The sequence below is a fragment of the Lagopus muta genome, chromosome 2 (assembly GCF_023343835.1).
Source record: "Lagopus muta isolate bLagMut1 chromosome 2, bLagMut1 primary, whole genome shotgun sequence".
In the NCBI taxonomy this organism is placed as follows: Eukaryota; Metazoa; Chordata; class Aves; order Galliformes; family Phasianidae; genus Lagopus; species Lagopus muta.
The window spans coordinates 47,185,729-47,207,291 of record NC_064434.1 but is presented as its reverse complement, the minus strand read 5'-3'; the positions used below and the strand labels follow the sequence as shown (position 1 = coordinate 47,207,291).

Genomic DNA, 21,563 nt, shown 5'->3' with positions numbered 1-21,563 from the left:
TCTAGTCTTCTCATTAAAGAAAATCAAACATCACAATTTATTTCCATATGAGTTTTTCGGATGAAATCCTATAACTGAAATATTTTCTATTGTGGGAGCATATCACCGACATCAAGACTAAATAGGAATTTCTGCTACAGTCTTGCTGCGGTTGCAATGATACATGCTGAAGGATGATCAACAGATGAGAAACCTCCTTTCTGCAAGGAGGCCACCTAACTCCGAAGCACTTGATGTGGTGTAATAAGCAGGGCTGTGTGAGTGAAATGAATCGTAGCTAATAGATGAAGTTTTATCTTAGGAGCAAAAGCTCTGAAAATTTCAATGAAAGGGAACTTTATTGTTATATGAATAGTGGACTTAGTTGTTTTAGCAATTGCTTTTTTTTCCTTTAATATTTTTTTTCTTTAGTAAAAAAGAAAAAAAAAAGTCTAATAAAACGAAAAAAGTATCTGATATCGTGTTTTTGTGATCCAGCATGTGATGTAATGTCTGCATACTGGTGTAAGAATCTGTGGCATTTAGGAAGGATCTAAAAGAAGAGTTTTAGTGAGAAAGATGAAACTGAAAAGATTCTGTGAGTAGGGGGACTGCAGAAACCACTGACATTCATCCTAAAGATATGTAACACTGAAGCACAAAACATTTAATCCTGGATTGCCAAAATATTACCTTGTTTTAAAACGGCTATCCTTCCAAACACTCTAAAGCCACCTTTTCTACCTGGTCTTGTACTGTACATTTCATCTGTTTCTTTACTAGGTTCTTGCTTTTCATCCCAATGAGAACTGGTTTTCTGAAAGTGTCCCTGTTACTGCAAAAACTTTTGAGTCTCCAATTTCACCTTCCAACATAATCCCCGGAAATACCAGTTTCCAGCTAGAATGGAGAGCTCCTCTGCACATCAATGGAACCAGCTTCTGGTTTGAGCTGCGTAAGGTAAAAATACTTAATTTTTTTCCATGTCAGATTAAACATAACCCAGTTCTACCCTGGTGAGCAAGATAGCATGGCAGGGCATATATGAAGAATCTCAGTGGTTAATTTGGGCACAGTGATGTCAGTCTTAGTGACTCAGAAGAGGCAGGATGGAGGCAGCATTTGCCAGGAACAAGGAGGAGTGCAGCTGCAGCATTTAATACTCCACAGTGCCAAAGGACATCCTGGATGACCCCACCAGAATTCCTCTTGGGTCTCCTGTTTCAGTATAGTTCCCTCCCTCTTTCCTCACTGCTCTCCTCCAGTCTGTCTGTTAACTGTGAGCTGTATGTCTACTCTGCAAAAGAAAATAAAGAAAAGGATGTTTGGCATTAAATGTCAGCTACAACCTGGTATCTGAATTTTATTTTCCTATGATAGTAGTTAGAAGAAAATGCTGGATGTAAAAACAGGTGCAATAGTGCAGACTGCAGAGATAAGTGCAGCAGTGACAGCAGCAAGGATGGGAGCTTCAGGTTTTAATGTTTAGACCACCAGACACAGAAAATGTCCTGTGCTAAACTAGATCACATAGATTCCTTGATACAGATAATCAGACCCAGGAAGCCTACACCAGATGTTTCCCACCTGCCATAAAAAAAGCATCAAACTCCATTAAACCATCTCCTTTCAACTGCATGATGGCAAACTGAACTCATGGCTGTGTCACAGTGATCTAGAAACACAAGCTGCACAGAGCTAAGCAAGGGAAAGGCTCCTTTTAGCTGTGCAAAAGGATCACTTAATCTATTGTCCTTTGTGGTTACCAAGACTTGCAGGTTTTCTGAAAGCAAAGGGGGAAATAAAACTAGTTTTTGTGTTCTTGGTCTCTAACAAGATAAAATCCTGTGATTGAAAAAACAAATGCATAACCTCTCTCCTACAGTATTAAAATGTAGCGAGGTGGTTATATATCCACAAATAATCTGTGATATATTTTCAAGAGAGTAAGAAAGCTGACTATGATGATATTTTATTTTTCTAGTGGCAAACAAGAAGTGATTGGTTTTCTCCTGCAAGCACTACATGTACTATAGGCCCTGTTTACACATGCAATCTCACGGGAACTCTTCCTTCTTCCAATTATCTTGTAAGAGCAACAGTAGTATATATTACAGGAATGAAGAGCACTTCCTTTCCAACAAGCTTTAAAACTACAGGTAAGCACATAGCATAGGAAAACAAGATTTTAGTACTATTTTCAGAACATGAATCATTAAAACATATTTTGTAAAATTTAGCAGGTAATTTTCTTATATCAGGACCTAATACTTTTGGAAAATAAGTAACAGAACACCAAGAAATTAAGATTCACTTCAAGTGGAACATGGGGAAAAGAGTGAGGGAATGAGATGAAATGCCTATATCCATATTAACTCATAACTACTCATGAAAAGCTCCATGTGAGTGAAAATTTTGAAACTTGTCCATCACAAAGAGAAGGCCAAAGACTAATTTTTCATGGGGTATTACTGATGCTGATCTTTGCTCTTTTTGTATGTCCACTCTTGTACATGTCTAAATTTTGCTCTGTTAGCCTTTTGTTTTGCTGTACATGTTGAAAATGTTTGTATCTTCCCCATTTGGCCAAAGCTGGTGTTCCCAGTAAGCCGGGAACACCCAAAAGAGCAGAAGACTCTAAAAACTCTGTACAGTGGGAAAAGGCTGAAGACAATGGAAGCAACCTCACCTACTACATCCTAGAAAGCAGGTAAGCAATGTGTGATGCTATTTGTTACCTAGGGAGCAGTCCAGAAAAAAACAAGGTGAGCAGGAACAGGCTTTGTTAGAGACTTTGTCTGGTTGTTCAGTTACATGGACAGGTGGACTAATCTGGTGCCAAGCATATTGCAGTCAACCACTTTCCTCTGAGGAAGCACGGGGTGCTATGCATCCATAGGTCAGGGAATATCTCTGATGATTCTGAGCTGCCCTTTGAGCCCAAAACAATGTGGATGTTTTGGAAATTGCTGAGAATTAGTTATTTATCTTTGAAATTGTCATTGCTTGGGCTTTTGTACAGACTGGGAGGGTAAATCAGCCTTGTGTCTTGCTATCACAGGACGTATTCCTATTAGCAACATCCACTTATTCTGTAATTGCTTTTGCAATTGTATTTAAGAGATAGGTGGGCTCATGATTTGTTGACATAAAGGACATAAAGTATGAAATTTCTGAACCAATACGCAATTTTAATTTTCTCTGCTTTGAATATGCATTTTCACTTGTTCTGAGTTTTCAGAAGATTATTGGGATTGTGTTTAGATTCTGGACAATTTGAAATACACCTGATAGAACTAATCATTTTTGCTAATACAGATATGAGATCTCAAGGGCTTTCAGTATATTTCTTATAGGAATAGTGAAATGTCAATGATGTTAATGGCCCTTCTCATAGGATCTCATCCTTCTGTAAAATAAGTAGCCACTTTTTGACATCAATTCGTAGAAAACACTGAATGTACACTAACAACGTTTCCAGACCAATCCTTGAAATATAGGAATATATTTGGGTATACATTTTTTACTGAAACATTTGGAAATCTTTCAAATCTGAATTTTCAAATATTTAGCAAATATTCTCAGCTAAAATGTATATTGAAATATCTTAGCGTTCAGTGGATGTAAGGAAAGCTCATATAGTGCTGCCAGGAAGAGTCATAAGGTAGTCTCACAAATATGAGAAGATTCGATAATATTTATAGTAATTTGTCAAATACAAATCACTTGAACTGCACATGTCACACTTATTAGACTCCACTGAGTGCTATTTCACACATATTCTTGCACTAGCAATGTAAGGGCTGAATGGACAGGTTAGAGTATGTTGTTGACCGCTGTGACTTTGAAAGTTCTCATTATTTTGACCAATATTTGGCCAAGTGTGTTCAATGCAGTCAGTGAAAGATTTAATTAGTTTTTAATTATTTAAAACTGAAGGAGGTTCAATTTCCTGAGATATTCCTAAGACGTTTTAAATGAGCAGTGATAGAGGGAATCTAATATTTCCTTTTCCTCAGTCAATTCAGTGCTTATGAAAGTTAAAGATTCACAGCACTGTGGTGTTGAGCATACTTTACTTAAGTTTTCACTCAGAAATATTTTTCTGGTGCTGTTAGGTTCCGAACAGTTCTGTGAGTGTACAGCAGCACTGACTTTCATGCTATGAGACCACAATAATTTTGACGTGCCAACAGCCACATTAAGCCTGACTTGCTGTGGCCCAGGTCAGGACTGTCTCTTAGCTGCTGTGTTCTCCAGCCTCCAGCTTCATATTAATCTCTGGAATCATACTGCATCACTGAGGCTTTTTTTAGATTAAGGAAATACATTTTTTTCTTCTCCAGCTTCAATGCACATATGCAGAGAATATGCAGAATTGCACTTTGAACCTCAAGGTATCTCTATGCCCTTCAAAAAAGTGTTAAGTCAGACCTATATTATTCTAGAAAATTTTTGCATAGCCTTCTGAAATAACCCATTTTTCTTACAGTTCTGGTTAGGATGTGAACATGAAGGTATAGTTTTTACTTGTCTTTTGGTTTAGAAGTGTTTGGCTTTTTTTCTTAATTGAAGCATATTGGGAGAGTGATTGACATACTCATAAAGGTCATCTCATATGAAATATTACAGTCCAGTGTGACATGAAATGATATTTCACATATTGCCTTTCAAGTTTAATGTGTGGTCTGGTTGGTGAATAATCAGCTCTGGATTTATTATGAGCAATCAATCTCAGTCCAATGGGGAATGGAAGAAATATATGCAGCAGTCAGCAGATACTATGGGAACCTGGCTAGCTAAAGAATTGTGTCTTCCCTGCCAATGACTTGCTTCCTATTTAGCTTGTGAAACCTGATGCACAAGAGCCACTGAATTACTCTAGGCCCAGGAAAGCAAGAACTTCTAACAGTACACAAAATAAACACTGTTGTTGTGTTTGGTTTTTTCTTTTTTCTGAAAACTGAATAAGAAGTTGTGAAACCTTGGCTGTAAGGTGTGCACTGACATGGATGAAAGTGTGCTGCAGCTTTGCACATCTAAAATGTTATAGCATTTCATTTCCAATGCCAAACTGAGAATGTGTGATTTCTGGCATTGATGAAATGGAATGGCACAATTTTCTGCTCCAGAGCCAAAACCCCATGAATAGATTGAGATTTCATGCAGGCAAAGAGATTTTGAGAAAGCTGTGAAAGTGAAGAATGGAGGAGAAGTAATGAACAACACTTACTGCATTAATATTTTACCTGGGTTATTTCATTGTGCCTGTTGTAGGAAGCAGTCTGGCAACACCAACAAAGTGAAGTCTTTGTGGATGGTGGTTTACAATGGTTCTTGTGACAGCATTTGCACATGGAAGGCCGAGAACTTAGAAGGAACTTTTCAATTCAGAGTAGCAGCTGCAAATATGCTGGGGCTTGGTGAATACAGTGACATAAGCAAAGATATTGTGTTGGCTAAAGGTATGTCCTACACTTCTATGTTTTGTTAATCAAGTTTTTCCAGAATAAATAAACTCATTTCAGAAGAGAGACCTCTTTTATGATGAAGTTGTTGCACAAAGAATATGTCTGCAGGGTAATTACTGGTAGCATTTACACTGTAACCCCAATTGCCACTGCTTTGCACGGAACAGTGGGCCTGAACTTTGATTTTGCTTCTTTATACTGATTTTTCTCCATGGACCCACACTTTGCATCATGATGTGAATCTTGAAGTAAATGCAAGCTTCCATGCTGGATAAAGATGTGAAAATTACTACTTGATGTCCGTCAGAATTCTAGGTCTGTACACTGCTGTTGTTTTTGAAAATCCCATCCTGAGTGATCAAGCAGTTGGCACATTCTCTTTACATACATACTGTGGGTTATCAGTGCATAAACAGTCGAGACCTAGAGGAAGAGAACTAATTTGACCAAATATAGATGTGTCCACATAGCTTACAAGAGAGCTTTGTGCAGAGAAAGATACTCACACAGCAGGCAACTCTAAGCAACTCTAGGATCTTTCAGTTAGGTTGATACAGTTCATATACACAGTCATTTACCAGTTTTTCCCTTCTGTTTAACAGATACTGTGACCTCTCCAGATATCACTGCTATTGTTGCTGTGATTGGAGCAGTTGTACTGGGCTTGACTATGATCATACTGTTTGGTTTTGGTATGTGGTTGATTTTTTTTTATTTTTATTTTTTTTGCATATCCTTGGTTTGCCAGGCATTTCCGATAGCAGGAGATGATGGGCTTCCAGGTCTGGGGAAATGCTGAACAATCTGCAGTATGGAAGCAGGAGGGAATTTCTGTGCTCTCATCTTCTGAGGTCTTAGAGATGTGTGGTTACCTATTCAACATTTAGGAAAGGATAACAGTTCACTCTATCTTAAGGCATTTATTACTGTAGATTACTTGTAGAAACAGCATAGAAATGCTGAAGGAGCTCTGAAGTTCTCACATATCCTAATGAAAACTTGTAATTTGCAAGTTAGGTGTTGTGTTTATTCACCAAAAGAATTCATTTTATCCCCTTCAGCCTTTTTCCTGAAGGAAGAATGCAGAGATTACTCTGTAATATAAATATCTAGATATGAGGGTCCTATCCTCTCATTCCTCATCTTTGCCATGTGATATTGCACCAACTCTTTGGGTTTTGCTCTTGTCACATACAGAAGTGGATGCTTGCCTAATTTCTCAATTTTCTGTCTTCTTTGGGAAAAGGTAGTGGCTCATTCACGCTTGCTGCCAAAGGGTCATGCTGTACAGAATGACAAAAAGAAAAAAAAAGCAATGACCTTGCCGCCTTTCAGAGCCTACTCACATTCTGGGATGCTCTCGGAGTAAAATATCTTGTGGTCTTCTTTTCTATTCCAGTATGGCACCAAAGACGGAAATCAAGAAAACCAACCTTAACTGGGCAGATAGTGCTTGTCAAGGAAGATAAAGAATTAGCTCAACTCAGGGGGATGGCTGAGACAGTGGGATTAGCCAATGCATGTTATGCTGTCAGGTATGTCCTTGGAGGAAACGCATTTTCAGGACAAAAACACAGAAGAGGGCTTCTCTGGATTGGTTTTTATCAACATTCTCATCCCTGACAACCTGATGTGATGATGGGAGCCGCATCTGCTCAGAGGGCAGGTCTGCTCTGAAATATGCCCTGCCAAGCTAGTTCCCTGGTATACAGCCTGGCCTGGATTTCCTCTATCCCGCACTGAGTGCTCACTTTAGCAACAAACACAAGTGAAGGGAGAGGGAAGGAGACATGGTGTTTTCCAAGAGATTCCAAAACATTCAGGTTTCACCCAAACTCCCCCTAGATGTAGTTCATGAGTCAAATAGCATCAGATTCATATAAGGAAGAATTTTATATAATGCCAAGCATTTTTAACTATTAACAAGTGACTAGTATTGATGTTTTGCAGCACTCTTCCTTCTCAAGCAGAGATCGAGTCATTGCCAGCTTTTTCTCGGGACAAATTGAACCTACACAAGTTGTTAGGAAGTGGAGCATTTGGAGAGGTGTATGAAGGGACTGCATTAGATATCCTGGCAGACGGAAGTGGGGAATCCAAAGTAGCAGTCAAGGTAATCACATCTGTGTAGTCCTCTGGAAACAGAATGGAATTGCAGAGATTTGGCTCAGATGTTATGCAACTGAAACAAGCATTGAGAGATTTAGATATTTCCTTGCTGGATTTCTTGTGAGTCACTTAAAGCTGAATCTATCACTTTGTAACAACTGCTGGAAAATACCATGTATTTAAGGCTGTGTCCATGTCACCTATATGTTCTAAAAGTCATGGTGACATAAGTGTTCTTGTGCTTTCTGTTGAGTAGACTTTGAAGAGGGGTGCAACAGATCAAGAGAAGAGTGAATTCTTGAAGGAGGCACACTTAATGAGGTAGGAAGAGCTTTGCCATTGGGTATCCTTCAAAACTGCTCTCATATGAGTGTGGTGGACTTTGATAGGAATGAGAGCAGCGCTTTTCTCAGATGTGGTGTTTTGGGGTAGTCTCCTATTTCTTTTAAAACACCTCAGATTGCTACTGGTTAATCTCATGAAACTGAAGCTATAAAACTCTTTTGCAAAATTTAAGATTTGGATTGCAAATTTGATATATTGATGGAATGGATTTGTTAGGTTTTGGACTGAGATATTTCAGTCTCTCTGTTCCCCTAGAACTAAGTCATTAAAGGTAAATAGCAACATTTTGCTGGCATTATTTTATCAAAATAAATGCATCAAAACAAGCTTATGCCTAGCAGTCTCAATTTACTATGGAAATTGTTTTTTAAAAATGCACATACTTACCACTAGAGGCTGCCACATACCTATTGTACCGAGGTGCACCCAGAAAAGATAATACACGTCTGCAGTGTGAGAACTTGACATGGAAAAGTCTGCATGTCAGCTTGAAGTTCTTGTTCTTGTTCACAGAGACTAGTAGAAACTGAAATTTTGTTTGATTTTGAAGTACAATGTGGCTTTCAGATGTGTTGATCTACACTTCCTTGACTTCCATTTCATAAATGCAGGATTAGAATCATATTTTGAAAAATGAAATATTTCATTTCCTGCACAGAAAATGTAATACTACTAAATTTGAAATTGATTTTTAGTGTTTTTTTGTTCTGTTTTGTTTACAGTTAAAATGTATCTATATCTTTCATTACTTTGCCTGACTTTTACCAAGCACTGTACACTGAAAGGAGTAAAAGGCTGGTGAAATTTAAAATGAAATCATGTAATGATGGTGTAAATTAATGATGAAGAGCAAGTGCTGTGTGCAAACTTCCTATGTCTACCTGGCAGTCATAAAGCCGGTTAAAAACTCCTCTCTATGTAGTATGGAAATGACATATACTCAGAGCTTCTCCAATTCTGCTTTTTCATGTTGTTGTGTTTTTTTTTAGCTATAAATCCAAACTGAGAAATCCTGTAAAAATATGTTATTGGAATTTATTAGATTTAAATTTAAATACTAATGTGGGCCTACATGTATACCAGTTAAATGAGACAGGGGGAATAGGAAAGGTTAGGTGTTACATATTTCCAGTAGTCATTAAATCATAATAATAAAAAGGCATGTTTTATATGCTTTAAATATTTCTTTAAAGTGAAAAAGAATGATTTAGTTTCCTCATGGAGAGGTTAGAGGCTTTTCTTGATGTTCTTTGGTGATGTCTCAAATTAAGCCAAAGACAAAAAGGTTACATAGGTGGCTCTGGCTGTTTACAAACCCTGATATTCTGTGTTTAAATGTTGCTTGCATTCTGGGAGTACATTCAGTAGTGTTCTGCTGTCCTAGCTAAGCAAGGACTGTAAGTTTCTTCTACTTATTGCTATGCAATAGTGGAAAAAGTTTTGAGCTATCCGTATGTCAAACAATAATTTGATATTTGTTATTCGTGGATCATTTGTGTATAAATATACGTAGCAGGGGTGCCTCCCATTACTTTGGAAATAAGAAATAACAGCTCAGTAGAGGAAGGACTGCAGGAACTGTAAGGAAAAATCAGGTGCGCCTTCCTTCTTCTTTTTTTGTTCTTAAGAGTGACAACATTGTCTGATTGAGAGGTATGTGCTGCGGGGGAACTGTCAAATTCAAAATCACACTTTTTGCTGAAGAGCTTTTGCCCACGCCTAAGATTAAATGAACTGAAAGAGGTTAGAAGGAAAATGTTCCTCTGTTGTATTTGTTTGTTTATTCTGGTGCATTTGACAGCACTTTAGACACCACCTAACAGTGATGTGTTCAGTTTTCCCAACAGGGTCATGTTTCTCTGGCTGATGGTGCAAGTCCTTTCACACAGCAGTGCAAAGAGAAAACTATTTTCAAACACAATAAATGTGGTTGTAAAAACACGGTCCCTGAAAGAGTCAGTGAATATTTTGCACTGTTTGTAAGTTGCAAGATTGCAGAGGGCTGATTTCTCTGTCATAATCCCAAGACTTTGGACACATACAAGCAGTTACTCTCATACCTGCTAGTTCTTCTCATGAGTGTTTTGTTTATCTTGATAAAACAAAAACAGTTGAACAAAACAGTTCTCTAGATTGTAAGATGATGGTATTGTGCCTTATGCTTCCATTTCTCTCTGTGCGTTTCTCTAAATCAATAGTTCTACTATGACTACTGTAGTAGGAATACTCTACTAAAATAGTAGAGATACTTCCAGTGCACAGGTGGCAATTCATGTTATTCCTAGATGAGATTACCTTTGGGTATCTTGTCTTACTTCACATAAACACGATGAAGCATGTCTTTAACATGCATGTATGCGTTACAGTGCCTGTCAAAGCACAGTGTAAACTCGTGCTTTGAAAGGATGTCACAGAATTGCCCCATGACTAAGCAAGTCAAGGCAATTTAAGTTACTAAATCATTATGTTCATGGAGGTGGGATTGTAAAGGGTAAACCCATTCACTACTTGTAGGTATATGCAAATTATTGTCGACCAATTGAATTTTTCATACTTAATCTTACAGTCATTTATTTCTCTTTAGTAAATTTGATCATCCTCACATTCTGAAGCTACTCGGAGTGTGCCTGTTAAATGAACCTCAGTACCTTATACTGGAGCTGATGGAAGGAGGAGATCTGCTTAGCTATTTACGAGGAGCCAGAAAGCAAAAGGTAGGATGACCTCAAGGGGTCTATTTTTAACACGTATCTGCCCACAGTTTCTTGGTTTTAATCTTCCTTAAAGGCCATGCTGATGTCCAGTTCCTTCTGCATTTGCAGGCTCCGACCTGGCTAATGCCCTGGGATCTCAGCATTGAGTGCTGACCAGGCATTCAGAGTTGCTGTGAAGAAGATTGAATGTCATGTTGAATACCATTAAAACACTGATTAAAAGTGGAATTTTTTTCAGTCGTGATGTGTCTGTTGAGTACGTCTCTATGAACACTGTAAAGAGCCCTTAGAAAAGTTATAACATATAATAGTGGTCATATATCTGGTCCACTAGTTCTCACAGTTGTTGTTGTCATTGTGGCTGTATCCCAAAAGTCTTCAGAGGAAAAAGGAGAAAAGAATAAAAAATAAACCTCTTTAATTAAGAAGTTAATTAACTTTCATAGTCAGCATGAAGATTAAGAATATTAATGGTATGAGTTCATGTCAAAGGGACTTGACACTGGAATTTTAGAGCACCATAGCAGGTGTCTATTTCATTTATATGATCACATCAAATGCACAGTCAGTGTTGAAGCCTACTGAAAAGGATGTACGTGTATTCTATAGAAATAACCTATTCTACTGACTAATATACAGCAGCAAGCAAACCTGATATAATAGCAGGAGGAAATATTTGGTGTCCCATTTCTTCCACTACAGCAAAGAAGCAATTCTGAAGGTCCCAGGATATTCTTAGCCCCAAATCAAAGAACAGGATGTGTTACCCTGCCTTGCAGTGTAGTGATTTAGCAGTTTACTCTGCAACTAATTGGCATTTGCTCTATTGGCACACAGATACTTTGCACCTGTTTTGCAAAAATCCTATAAATTTCAGATGAGAAAACAATACCATCTTTGCATGGTATTGTTCTACTATGACTACTGTAGTAGGAATACTCTAGTACTGGGGAGGCTGTCATTCTGAGTTTGTAAACGCAGGAGATGTGGCTAACATTGCCTTTGTTTCTTGTAGTTCCAGAGTCCCTTACTGACATTGACTGACCTCTTGGATATATGCTTGGATATTTGCAAAGGTTGTGCCTATTTAGAGAAAATGCATTTCATACACAGGTACAGAATTTCTTTCCTTCACCTTTCAAGCTTTACCCCCAATACCAAGACTAATTATCTTACCTGGGACAAAATACCTGGGAAAGATGTCACAATATAACAGGAAGGGTAAGAGAACTGAATTAAAACATGAAGTTATGCTTTTCTGTTAAAATTACTTACAATTTTCTCAAAAAATGATGGGCTACTCTAAGATTTTATACCAGGGAAGCAAGGGAAACTAGAATATGTTGTTCACAATGAACAGGATCAATCACTGGAACAGGTTGCCCAAGGAAGCTGTGGCATCACCAGCCTTGAAGATATGCAAAATTTAACTAACCACCTGATCTAACCTGAGGACTGACACTGTTCTCTACAGAACGTTGAACCATTTGACCTCTGGAGATCTCTTCTGACCTGAGTCACTCTGCAAAGCTGACTCCATCTTCTTGTTTCTATAAAATTCAGGGACCTGGCTGCTCGCAACTGCCTTGTGTCTGAGAAGCGTTATGGGAGCTGCTCCCGGGTGGTAAAGATTGGTGATTTTGGACTTGCCAGAGATATCTATAAAAATGATTACTACAGGAAAAGAGGAGAAGGCCTGCTCCCTGTCAGATGGATGGCTCCTGAAAGCCTCATTGATGGCGTGTTTACAAATCGCTCTGATGTTTGGTGAGCTATAGCAGGCACACACAGCAGTGTGAAAAGAATAGTAAATCGCACAGCAAGAAAATATTGATTTACAGCAGCAATGATAAGCTTGAATATTTCCATCTCTAATAATTCACAAGCTAAGATAGATTTCTTCCTATGCGGTGTTTTTGTGAACTGGTAAAAAACTTGGCACAACAACTGTATCTGCTTGTAAGTATTTCTTTACTTAATGCTCTGGGCTATAGCCCTGGGATCCTGGATGGGAAAAAATTGTGTTGCTCAATGAAATAGTTTTGTATAAGGCCCAATTTTTTTATTTGTATTTTTATTTTTCCTGTTTGAGCAGTGAATTGACTGCCTATATTCTGTTTTTTCCATTTTGTTTTCCATTAGGTTAATTGACATTTCCTTCCTACAAACAAATACTTTCCCCTTACCATTTCACCCTGTAGCGATGACTTCATTATTTTGAAGTCCAAATTTCTCAGCATCACTATGGGAAAGTACTTTGCTGCAGAGGTTTATTTGCAAGGTATATTTGGGCAGATTTGGGTTTATGGTGAAGAAGCAGAGACCCTGTCAGGAGTCCTGGAAAAAAGCAAACCAATTCAGTTCCGCTGAACCTGAGATTCACAGTTTCAGATTGGATAGCTATGGGTGACAGTTGGTGGGCTACAGCTCACCAATCTTGGTCAAGTCTTCCGGCCCTACAGCCTATCCATTTAACTGCCACTCTTACCTTTATCTAAAAAGTCCGCTTAGTTCCCTGTGCCAAATCCAATGAGGTGCTGATTGCTTTATGAGTGGTACTTCAGAGAACTTGTAACTCTCTCCATTTCCAGTGACACCTCCAGCAATTTCTAAATGCTTGTTTAAGTGAAGACATACGAAAATGGAGAGTGGTGCCTAGGGATGCTGTACTGCATCTCACCATGTCTAGGAAAATGTGTTAGTAGTACGTATTTATTTTAGCAATTCTAGAGCCAGGATTAAGGATGTGTCCAGTGTTTTACATCACGTTAAAACAACTTGCTCCTAATTTTTTTGAGTCTCGTTCTTAGACTGGAGCCCTTTTAATTACCTGATGATAGACATTGCTCATCATCACCATGGTAATCAAAATTTATTGTTGGTGTTTCTTAGGGCTTTTGGAGTCTTAATGTGGGAAACATTAACTTTGGGTCAACAGCCATATCCGGGTCTTTCCAATATAGAAGTTTTACACCATGTACGATCAGGAGGAAGGCTGGAATCTCCAAACAACTGTCCTGATGACATGTAAGTTAATTTTGTTTATATATTGTTGATAATATTTATAAGACAGCAATAGCTTTATTGCCAGGCGACTATCATTTTGAATGGCTACTTACACCCCTGCAAAATCTAACATCCACTCATTTTTTTGTTGTTTAGATAAAACAGCTTGCATTTGTACCTGCCCACTTTGCTCCTAACTCATCCAGTAGAACTGCCTGTGAGCATGAATTTCAGTGAGAACTGAAAATGAAGTCTTAAAGTTTAATGGCTGATACATAGCTGTCTTTTAAACAGGGCTTTAGAGATAACATAAATTAAGCCTTAGGCATGAATCCAGTAGTAATAACAGACTGGGAATGCGTGATCAACCAGTTCAGAACTGGTTAGAAGTTATTACGACTGTAATGAAGAGTTAACTTGGTCCTATATACCATGTGCCATTGATAGTAGACATAACAGGCTTTCTTACTGATAGCACATCTTAGCAGACCTCTCTGTAAAAAAGCCAACAAGAGAAGTTGAAGCAGAGCAAAATAAAGAAGCCTGCACTTCTGATTAGACTTCAGCTGAGCTGGATAAACAAAGGTTTCAATTCCAAACTGTATCTTGAGTACAAAATTCAGCTGTAATTGAAAGAAAAAAAGTCAATGCATATAATATATCTATACCAGACAGAGGTGTATGAATGAGGAAATTGAATCTGAGTCCAATGATCACTCAGTATAGCCTAATTTCATGTCTCAAATCCTATACAACCATTCTGCGTAAGCAGTCACAGAAATGCATTTGACAGCTGGTCCTACAAATGGAAGAAGAAGGTACTTAAGGTACAGAATTCTTACTCCTGGGGCTGAGGAAATGGTTTGAAACTGATCCTGTGATTGGCAAGCCTGGATCTCCATAATAGGTCCCACATCAATTACAATGCTCTTAGTTCCGAATGGTGATTACTTATCATTATCTGGATATAGCTGAAATATTGCATTAACAATTAAAAGAAAGGGGGGGGGGGGGAGGGGGGAGGAAGAAAAAACTACCATTTGGAGAAACTGAAGACGTTATAATTTTTTTTTAAGAACACGGTGCAAACTGGAAGTGAAATGACAGCACTAATGGGAGCCCAACAGAAACTTCAGTTTCAGTACTTTCTGCTGAAAAATGTTTCCTTAAAAAATTCCTGACAGCTGACCCACAAATAAAAAAGCATAGGAGATGAAGTATACCCATATGATAGTTCAGTGTTCAAGCTCACATAAAGGTTTATAAGCTGCCTTTGAAGTGAACAAGATCTTCAGAAGAAACAAGAAAAAGTTGACCTAAGTATTTTTTTAAAAGTCCTAGGACTCACAAATTAGCATGTCAGGTAGAGCTTAAACTCTCATCCACAGGCTGTGACTTGTAGGATCAGGACCTAACAGCATCAGCTTGGTTTTTGAAAGCCAAGGGGCTGAATGAGCTCTTAGATTTCTGTATCGTCTTTTTATCTCATTTGGTGAACGCTCAGCACCTGCGTGCAGCTTCTGTCAGTAGCCTAAATAGCTTTTTTGCTACTTTGTTCGGTCATTAATGGCATGCTGAGATTCTTGACATTCCTGCTGCTCTCCGTGTGGTTTTGAACCTGCATCGGGACATCAGCAGTCGGTGATTGTCTTCCCGATACTTTGGCTTTCTCATTGTCATTTGACAAAACAAACCATCGTTGATAGGAAGAGAGTTCAAAGGCCAAATTACTTCAGCTGAGAAGTGTTTAGGAATCTGTGGTAGGCTTGCACTGCAAGAGCAAGGAGAGTTGACACAGAAACCTCGGGTGTGAAAGCATTAGGAAGTGGGATTGTTTTCATTTTTTAGGGGTAGGGGAAGAGAAGTTCTGCCCCTGGCCTCCTTAAGATATTGTTCCAGAATATCTTGGTTTCCTCAAGAGAAGAGCAGATACATAAAGCTTGGAAATGAACTGAAAAAGAGACTTGGAGGTCTGTAGATGAACTGTGTTTATCGAAATGTGAATCAGATGTATGAATGACACTAGTTGTGCAGTCAGAGACCCACATCTATACAGCCACCCAGAGTGTTAGCTTTAAATGCAAGAGCATGCCAAGGTTCAGGCAGAGCATCTTTTAATGTCTTTTCAACAGTGAATATTCCCACTCAGTTACAAAACTGAATGGTTTTGGGAAGCAAATGGTCCATTAAAAAGTAGTTGTTTCGAAAGACTGTCTTAGGAATGCAAAAATGTTCTGAATCTGCATTTGTCAAGTTCTTGTTTCATAAGTGACTTTGTGGATCATTTCTTATTTCTTTTTCCCTCTGTTGGTTTCTGTTTCTCCTTTCTGTCACAAGAGCAGTGCATTCATTAAGCTCTGCACACCTCTGTGCACAAGGCTCTGCCCATCAGAGTCCAGATACTAACCTGCAGTTCAGGTCCTCTTCTTGAACATCCTACAAATCAGCATGACCACAAAGTAGGTGGTTTGGTTTCCAGCATCCAAAGCTGGCTTTTGAATTGACTGTGATGGATATGTTATTGCCAATAGAAGGAAAACCGGAGTTATTTCTCTTCCAGCCCAATTCAGTACTTTTCTATCTGTATTTTTTTGCGTCATCAATAAACAGTACAGCTGAAAGTAAGTAAGGAGAGGAAGTGATTCAGTGACTGGAAGCTACTATCACTTTCCAGATACTTAAGATTTCATTGAATTCTTTTGAGAAGTTGGTATCACACTAACAGATCTGCAACTGTGTGATATAGGTTGGTGAAAAGTGATTCTGAAAAAAATGTACTGATGTTTTTCATCCAAACACAATATTTTAATGAAAAATATCATGGAAAAATCAGAAGTAGAGAGTTGTCATCAGGAGTTCCATAAAATACTGAGTTGTGTCGAAGGACAGCAGCCTCCTTTTTGAACTGGATCCTCTGAGCAAGCCAATTCATTTCGCATAACTCAGATCTCACAGCAAGGCTGTTTGTCAGGGGAGGATTTGAACTTATGGCTTAGAGGTGAATACTCTGCATTCCTTGAAGAGCTTCCTGAATCGTCCTTTCACTGACTGCTCAAATGCTGCGCTCTGGTTTTGAGGCCCTAAGACCCCTCTCCCAACATTTAACGTACCCAGGTGTTGACTGCCGTTTGGTTTCCAGCCCTGCTCCCCCTGGCTTTTGTAAGATTTGTTTTTGTGTGTCTGGGGCTTGCCGCAATTCATGCCCTCGAGTAGGCAGTGTAAATCAGCCCTATCCTTTACACAAACAAGAAAGGCAGTTTTTCCACTGAATGGTACCAATACGTTTGTACAGGTTGGGCTAGGATCCCTGCACCCAGGGAAAACTGATACCATTTTTGCCTTTGATGGGAAAATGTACTCCTATTTGTTTTGGTCTGGGAGCAGAAGTCTAAATTAACCTTCTCTTTCCCAGAGAGTTTGCTTTGAACATCTTTGTAGCTGAAGGAGAATAAAATAAGCTAATTGCTTCAAGTTCTTTTTTTTTTTTTTTTTTTTAGTGAAATTTTTACTGTCACACAATTATTTTCTTGTTTGCTTCCTCAGAAAGTATTGGCCACTTTTTAGGAGAGAGTTGTGAGAGTTGTGAGCAGGTATTGGTGGGGTTTGGGGGTGCTTTTTTTTTTTTTTTGGCCTTACAATGTTATAACTGCTCCCAATCTCAAAAAATGTATCCATTCTGTGGCAAAACTGAAAGCATTCATGGTGAGTATTCCTAACAACTGACCCATAATCTGCTTTTCTTCCTTCAGCAGCTGGTAGTAATCTTTGCACCATGTATGAACTCTTCAGAAGTTGAAAATCTACACTAAACTTGCTTGTCAGAGGATTAAATGATAAGATGGATGATTCTATCATCTTTAATACTTACTTTTTATCAATTCTTTTTTCCAGACGCGATTTAATGACACGATGCTGGGCCCAAGATCCTCACGACAGACCAACTTTCTTTTATATTCAGCACAAACTGCAGGAGATAAGGCACTCTCCACTGTGCTTCAGCTACTTCCTTGAAGAAAAAGAGTCAGTGGCTGGATTCATCAACCAAGCTTTTGAGGGTAAGCCTGGGCAGCACTGTCACTACACCTTCTGCCCAAGGCTTCAACAGTGTAAACACAGAATCACAGGTTGGAAGAGACCTTAAAGCCCACTCAGCTCCAGCTCCTGCCATGGGCAGGGCTGCCACCTCAGATCAGACTGCCTAGGGCCCAATCCAACCTGGACTTGAACCTCCAGGAATGGATGGGTTATCCACAGCTTCTCTGGGCAGCATGTGCCAAATAATTTTTTCTGAGCAAATAATTTTTGCCCTAACATCTAACCTAAATTTCTCCTCTTTTAGTTTAAAGCCATTCCCCCTTGTCCTATCACTATCTGCTCACATAAAAAGTTGATCTCTCATCTGATTATAAGCTCCCCTCAAGTACTGGAAAGTCGCAATTTTCCTCTCTTTTTGTGAGCTCGTGAGGATGTATTAAGCATCATTAGGTATGATATATTAGGTAAAGCACACGTAAAATTACCAAGCAAAAAATGTATGAGGTTGAGACTGAGCAAGCATCGCAAAACACATCCAGTTCAGACCTAACTTCAATTTCCCCATTTGCTAAAGGTGGCACTTCGGCTTTTACTTTAGGAGTACTGGTTCAGTGGTTGCCTGAAACAGAACATAAATTAGGTACCTAAGTAAGGCAGACTTTATCTTTGCCTGTGATAGATCCAGCCAGGAATCACAGCATGCCTGTGCTTTGCACACTGTGCGTGAGTAAAATGAGGTGATGTTAGGGAAGATATACTCAAGACAATGGACACAACAAAGCCCAATTACAAAAGAATACTGTTACGATTTTGTAGACAGAAATCTGAAAAATCAAACCTGAAAAGTCAAATTTGATGTCAAATCTGAGCAAGTGTGACTTGAGCCAGAACAAGATTTTCCAATCCTCAGTAATTCCCAAATGGCTAAATCTAGGAAAAAATGGAGATTTAGTAAATGGTGTGATTTGAATGTCTTCAAAAAGAAGGTTTTTATCTCTTGAAATATCTCACTTTTATTTCACAGTTACTTTTAATTTAACTTGTTTCCTTATTTTGCTTTTCTAGTGGGAAAAAAAAAAACAACTCTGCTAAAAGAAGTGCTTCCCAATCCAAAAAAAGCAAAAACTAGTAATTGCTAAAATTTCTAGAAGTTTTTTTTTCCCACAAAAAGTTTTTGTACTGGAAACTCACTCTGTCTCGTAAACAGTTTTAATACCTCAGTATTTTCTGATTTTCCCCACCCACAAACAAATTGTGATAAATTCCAGGAATGATGCAGCATTCACTTATGCAATTACATAGCCATTTTTCAACATATTTTACTTACATTCAGTTGACTGGCATTGTTGAATTCTCAGTTAATGATATTCTATTCAATATTTTGCTAGTTGGTGTCATCCAATGATATTTTGCAAATGCCAGCCCCCCCCTCCCCATCATAATTTCACTCTGTATCAAATCCATTCAGTATGACACGTTCATACAAGGCCAAAGATTATATCACTGATGCACTGGGACCAAAGTATGCTAGCACTGATAACCTATCATTTCCTGCTTTTTTAACCAGCTGATTTTGCATCCTTACCCAATAATGAAATGCTTAGTGCATATGCATGTAATATAATTTGCTAATTTATTTAAGGGCATCTTTGCTTTGAATAGTGGTGTTCAGGGAAAAAGATATTTAATCTGGCACAAATTTAAGCCTGGAATTAGCTCAGGAAATGATTACAGCCAATTAATTAGGCACCTTGCCCAAGCTAATAGGCCTTATATTTTGTATGGATTTTATCTCACCTAAATGCAGCTGTCTAGAAGCTAGAAATCTCATCTCAGATACTGTACCAGGTATCTCCATAGCCAGGATTTTAGGCATGCTTCAGTTCTCAAAATTCCTCGTTAGGCTTCTCCTCAGGCCTTCTAATGATTTTCACACTGAGATGCCCATCAGAAAACAGTATAACTCAAAATTAATTCATCTACATATCATTCTTTCATGTAAGTTCTTTTAAATTACTGAACACTTGATAAAATCTTTACATGTCTCTATAACAGACATACTTTCCCCCCCCCGAAAATTATAGTTTATCTGTTGGTTATCTTCTTTTTTCCCCAAGAGTCTTTACAAGTCCATTCAAACTGTACGCTGCATACTTGACCGAAGGCCTAGAGTCTTGGTAATGTTTTAATGTTACCATATTATCTGATCAGGGAACCATGCCTGAAGGGTTTCTGCAGATATCCAGCTTAAATTCATTCAATTATTTCTTTGCCTGAAATGTAAACATTTTGTGATGGAGTTCAGAGTAATGCTGGCTCCAGAAGTGTGGCTGTTTTATGCAAGGACTAGCAATTCATGTGCTAGTCAAACTTCAAGAATAAAATGCATGCTCCTTCGTGATCCCACCACACATTTTGGGGCATGAAGTATCAGTCTGCAATTTATAGAATACTGCAGAAGTAAGTAATTTTTAAAGTAGCTCTAAGTTTGCATTCATTTTTAGCTAGAACTAAACGGAGCACTTCTTGTGTTTGCAGTAGTAGGAAGATGACGGCCAGAACAAATTATCCAAAATACCATTCCGTGATGGATTGTCCTGGGCAAGGTTTTCCAAAAACGTTACGTAGTCATTGGCCTTTGTGTGTAATGAAACTCCTATCATTACCCTGCTGCCAAGAAATGCTTGCTCTCACCAGGAGATGTGGTTTCAAAAGAAAGAGCCAAATGTCAAGCAAAGTGTAATAACAGAACTCAAAATAACTATAATATTTAGCTTTACATGGGAAAATACGTATTCAAAATTCTGTTAAACCTTACCTGCTTGTAGTTAGCTAGGCCATTAGCAGGTCTGTACATGCTGTTAGCATTGTTTAATAGGTAGAAGTGCTGAAAAAATGTTAGACTTTCTTATCAACATTATTACTAATGCAGTACGTCAAGCAGGCTGCAAGTATGGGTGAACTAATATAGAAAGCATGTTAGTGGTCTAGAGAGCACACTAACAGGATAGTGAAGGGATGATAGAAGAGATACCAGCTTTGCTGCTGCTAGAGTTACCCATATAAAGGAAGCAGCAAATAGCAATAAATATGTCCAAGCAACACCAGCAGCTCCTGGCATCGGTGTTTAGAAAGGGAGTAAAGGAATCTCAGCAGAGTCTGACTTTGCTTCCTTGACCAAAGGGTGGCAAGTATGGCCAGCTATAAGCAACAGTATTTCTTCCAGCACCAAGTGACTAGGCAGCAGCCCACTGGGATGTGCAGATTAGTTCTCAGGCTACAGCAGCCAGTAATGTTTTTACAGAAAAAAAATGTCACAGGCAGGAGAACATGAGTTTGTTCCTTTGGGATGGCAGTCTACAGGATAAGTACTGCAGTTAATACATACAAAGCATCAGTTTCACTAAATATTTTCTGCATATCTGTGGGATCTCTATGGGTATTTCCTTACCTACCTCTCACTCATTTCAACTGAAAGTAGCATTAATGAGGTTATGCAGCTAGATCTGCTTTTACCTCATTCCTTCTCTATTTCAGCAGATGAGCACAATACCAGTCCCAGCACCCATTGCAAGTGCCTCTGCATCAAGAGAATTAAAGGCTCTTGATATCTACCAGTTGAGCATTTACTCTTTCTTGCTCTTACAGAGTTCCCAGGACATTGACTATGGGCAGGCAAGAAGTGATAACATTTTGAGTAAGGGAAGTTCTTTCCATCTGCAGCACTGAGATATCTGTGGGATACTTTACTGGTTTTGAATCAAATTGGAATTGATTCAAGAGCCCCACTCGTGGCTGAAATATAGGCTGTTCTTCCCTCCTTTCCAATAAGTGCAAAAGAAACATCATGAGTCAGCATGCTAAAAGCATGGTTCTGCACTGCTGTAAAAATAACCAGCTCATC

General features: G+C 38.6%; 1 protein-coding gene across 4 annotated transcripts in view; it reads left to right on the top strand.

Moving 5' to 3' along the window:
- The window catches only part of ROS1 (ROS proto-oncogene 1, receptor tyrosine kinase), a 72,112-nt gene that overhangs the window by 43,633 nt on the left and 6,916 nt on the right, over positions 1-21,563 (top strand). For all 4 annotated transcript variants that reach the window (XM_048936750.1, XM_048936751.1, XM_048936748.1 and 1 more), the window contains 13 exons: positions 763-939; positions 1,964-2,138; positions 2,572-2,689; positions 5,257-5,444; positions 6,053-6,142; positions 6,850-6,985; positions 7,401-7,563; positions 7,816-7,880; positions 10,489-10,618; positions 11,634-11,731; positions 12,182-12,385; positions 13,511-13,645; positions 17,516-17,679. In XM_048936750.1, coding sequence (XP_048792707.1) covers positions 763-939; positions 1,964-2,138; positions 2,572-2,689; positions 5,257-5,444; positions 6,053-6,142; positions 6,850-6,985; positions 7,401-7,563; positions 7,816-7,880; positions 10,489-10,618; positions 11,634-11,731; positions 12,182-12,385; positions 13,511-13,645; positions 17,516-17,679 — 1,843 coding nt within the window. The remainder of the gene's footprint in view (positions 1-762; positions 940-1,963; positions 2,139-2,571; positions 2,690-5,256; positions 5,445-6,052; positions 6,143-6,849; positions 6,986-7,400; positions 7,564-7,815; positions 7,881-10,488; positions 10,619-11,633; positions 11,732-12,181; positions 12,386-13,510; positions 13,646-17,515; positions 17,680-21,563) is intronic.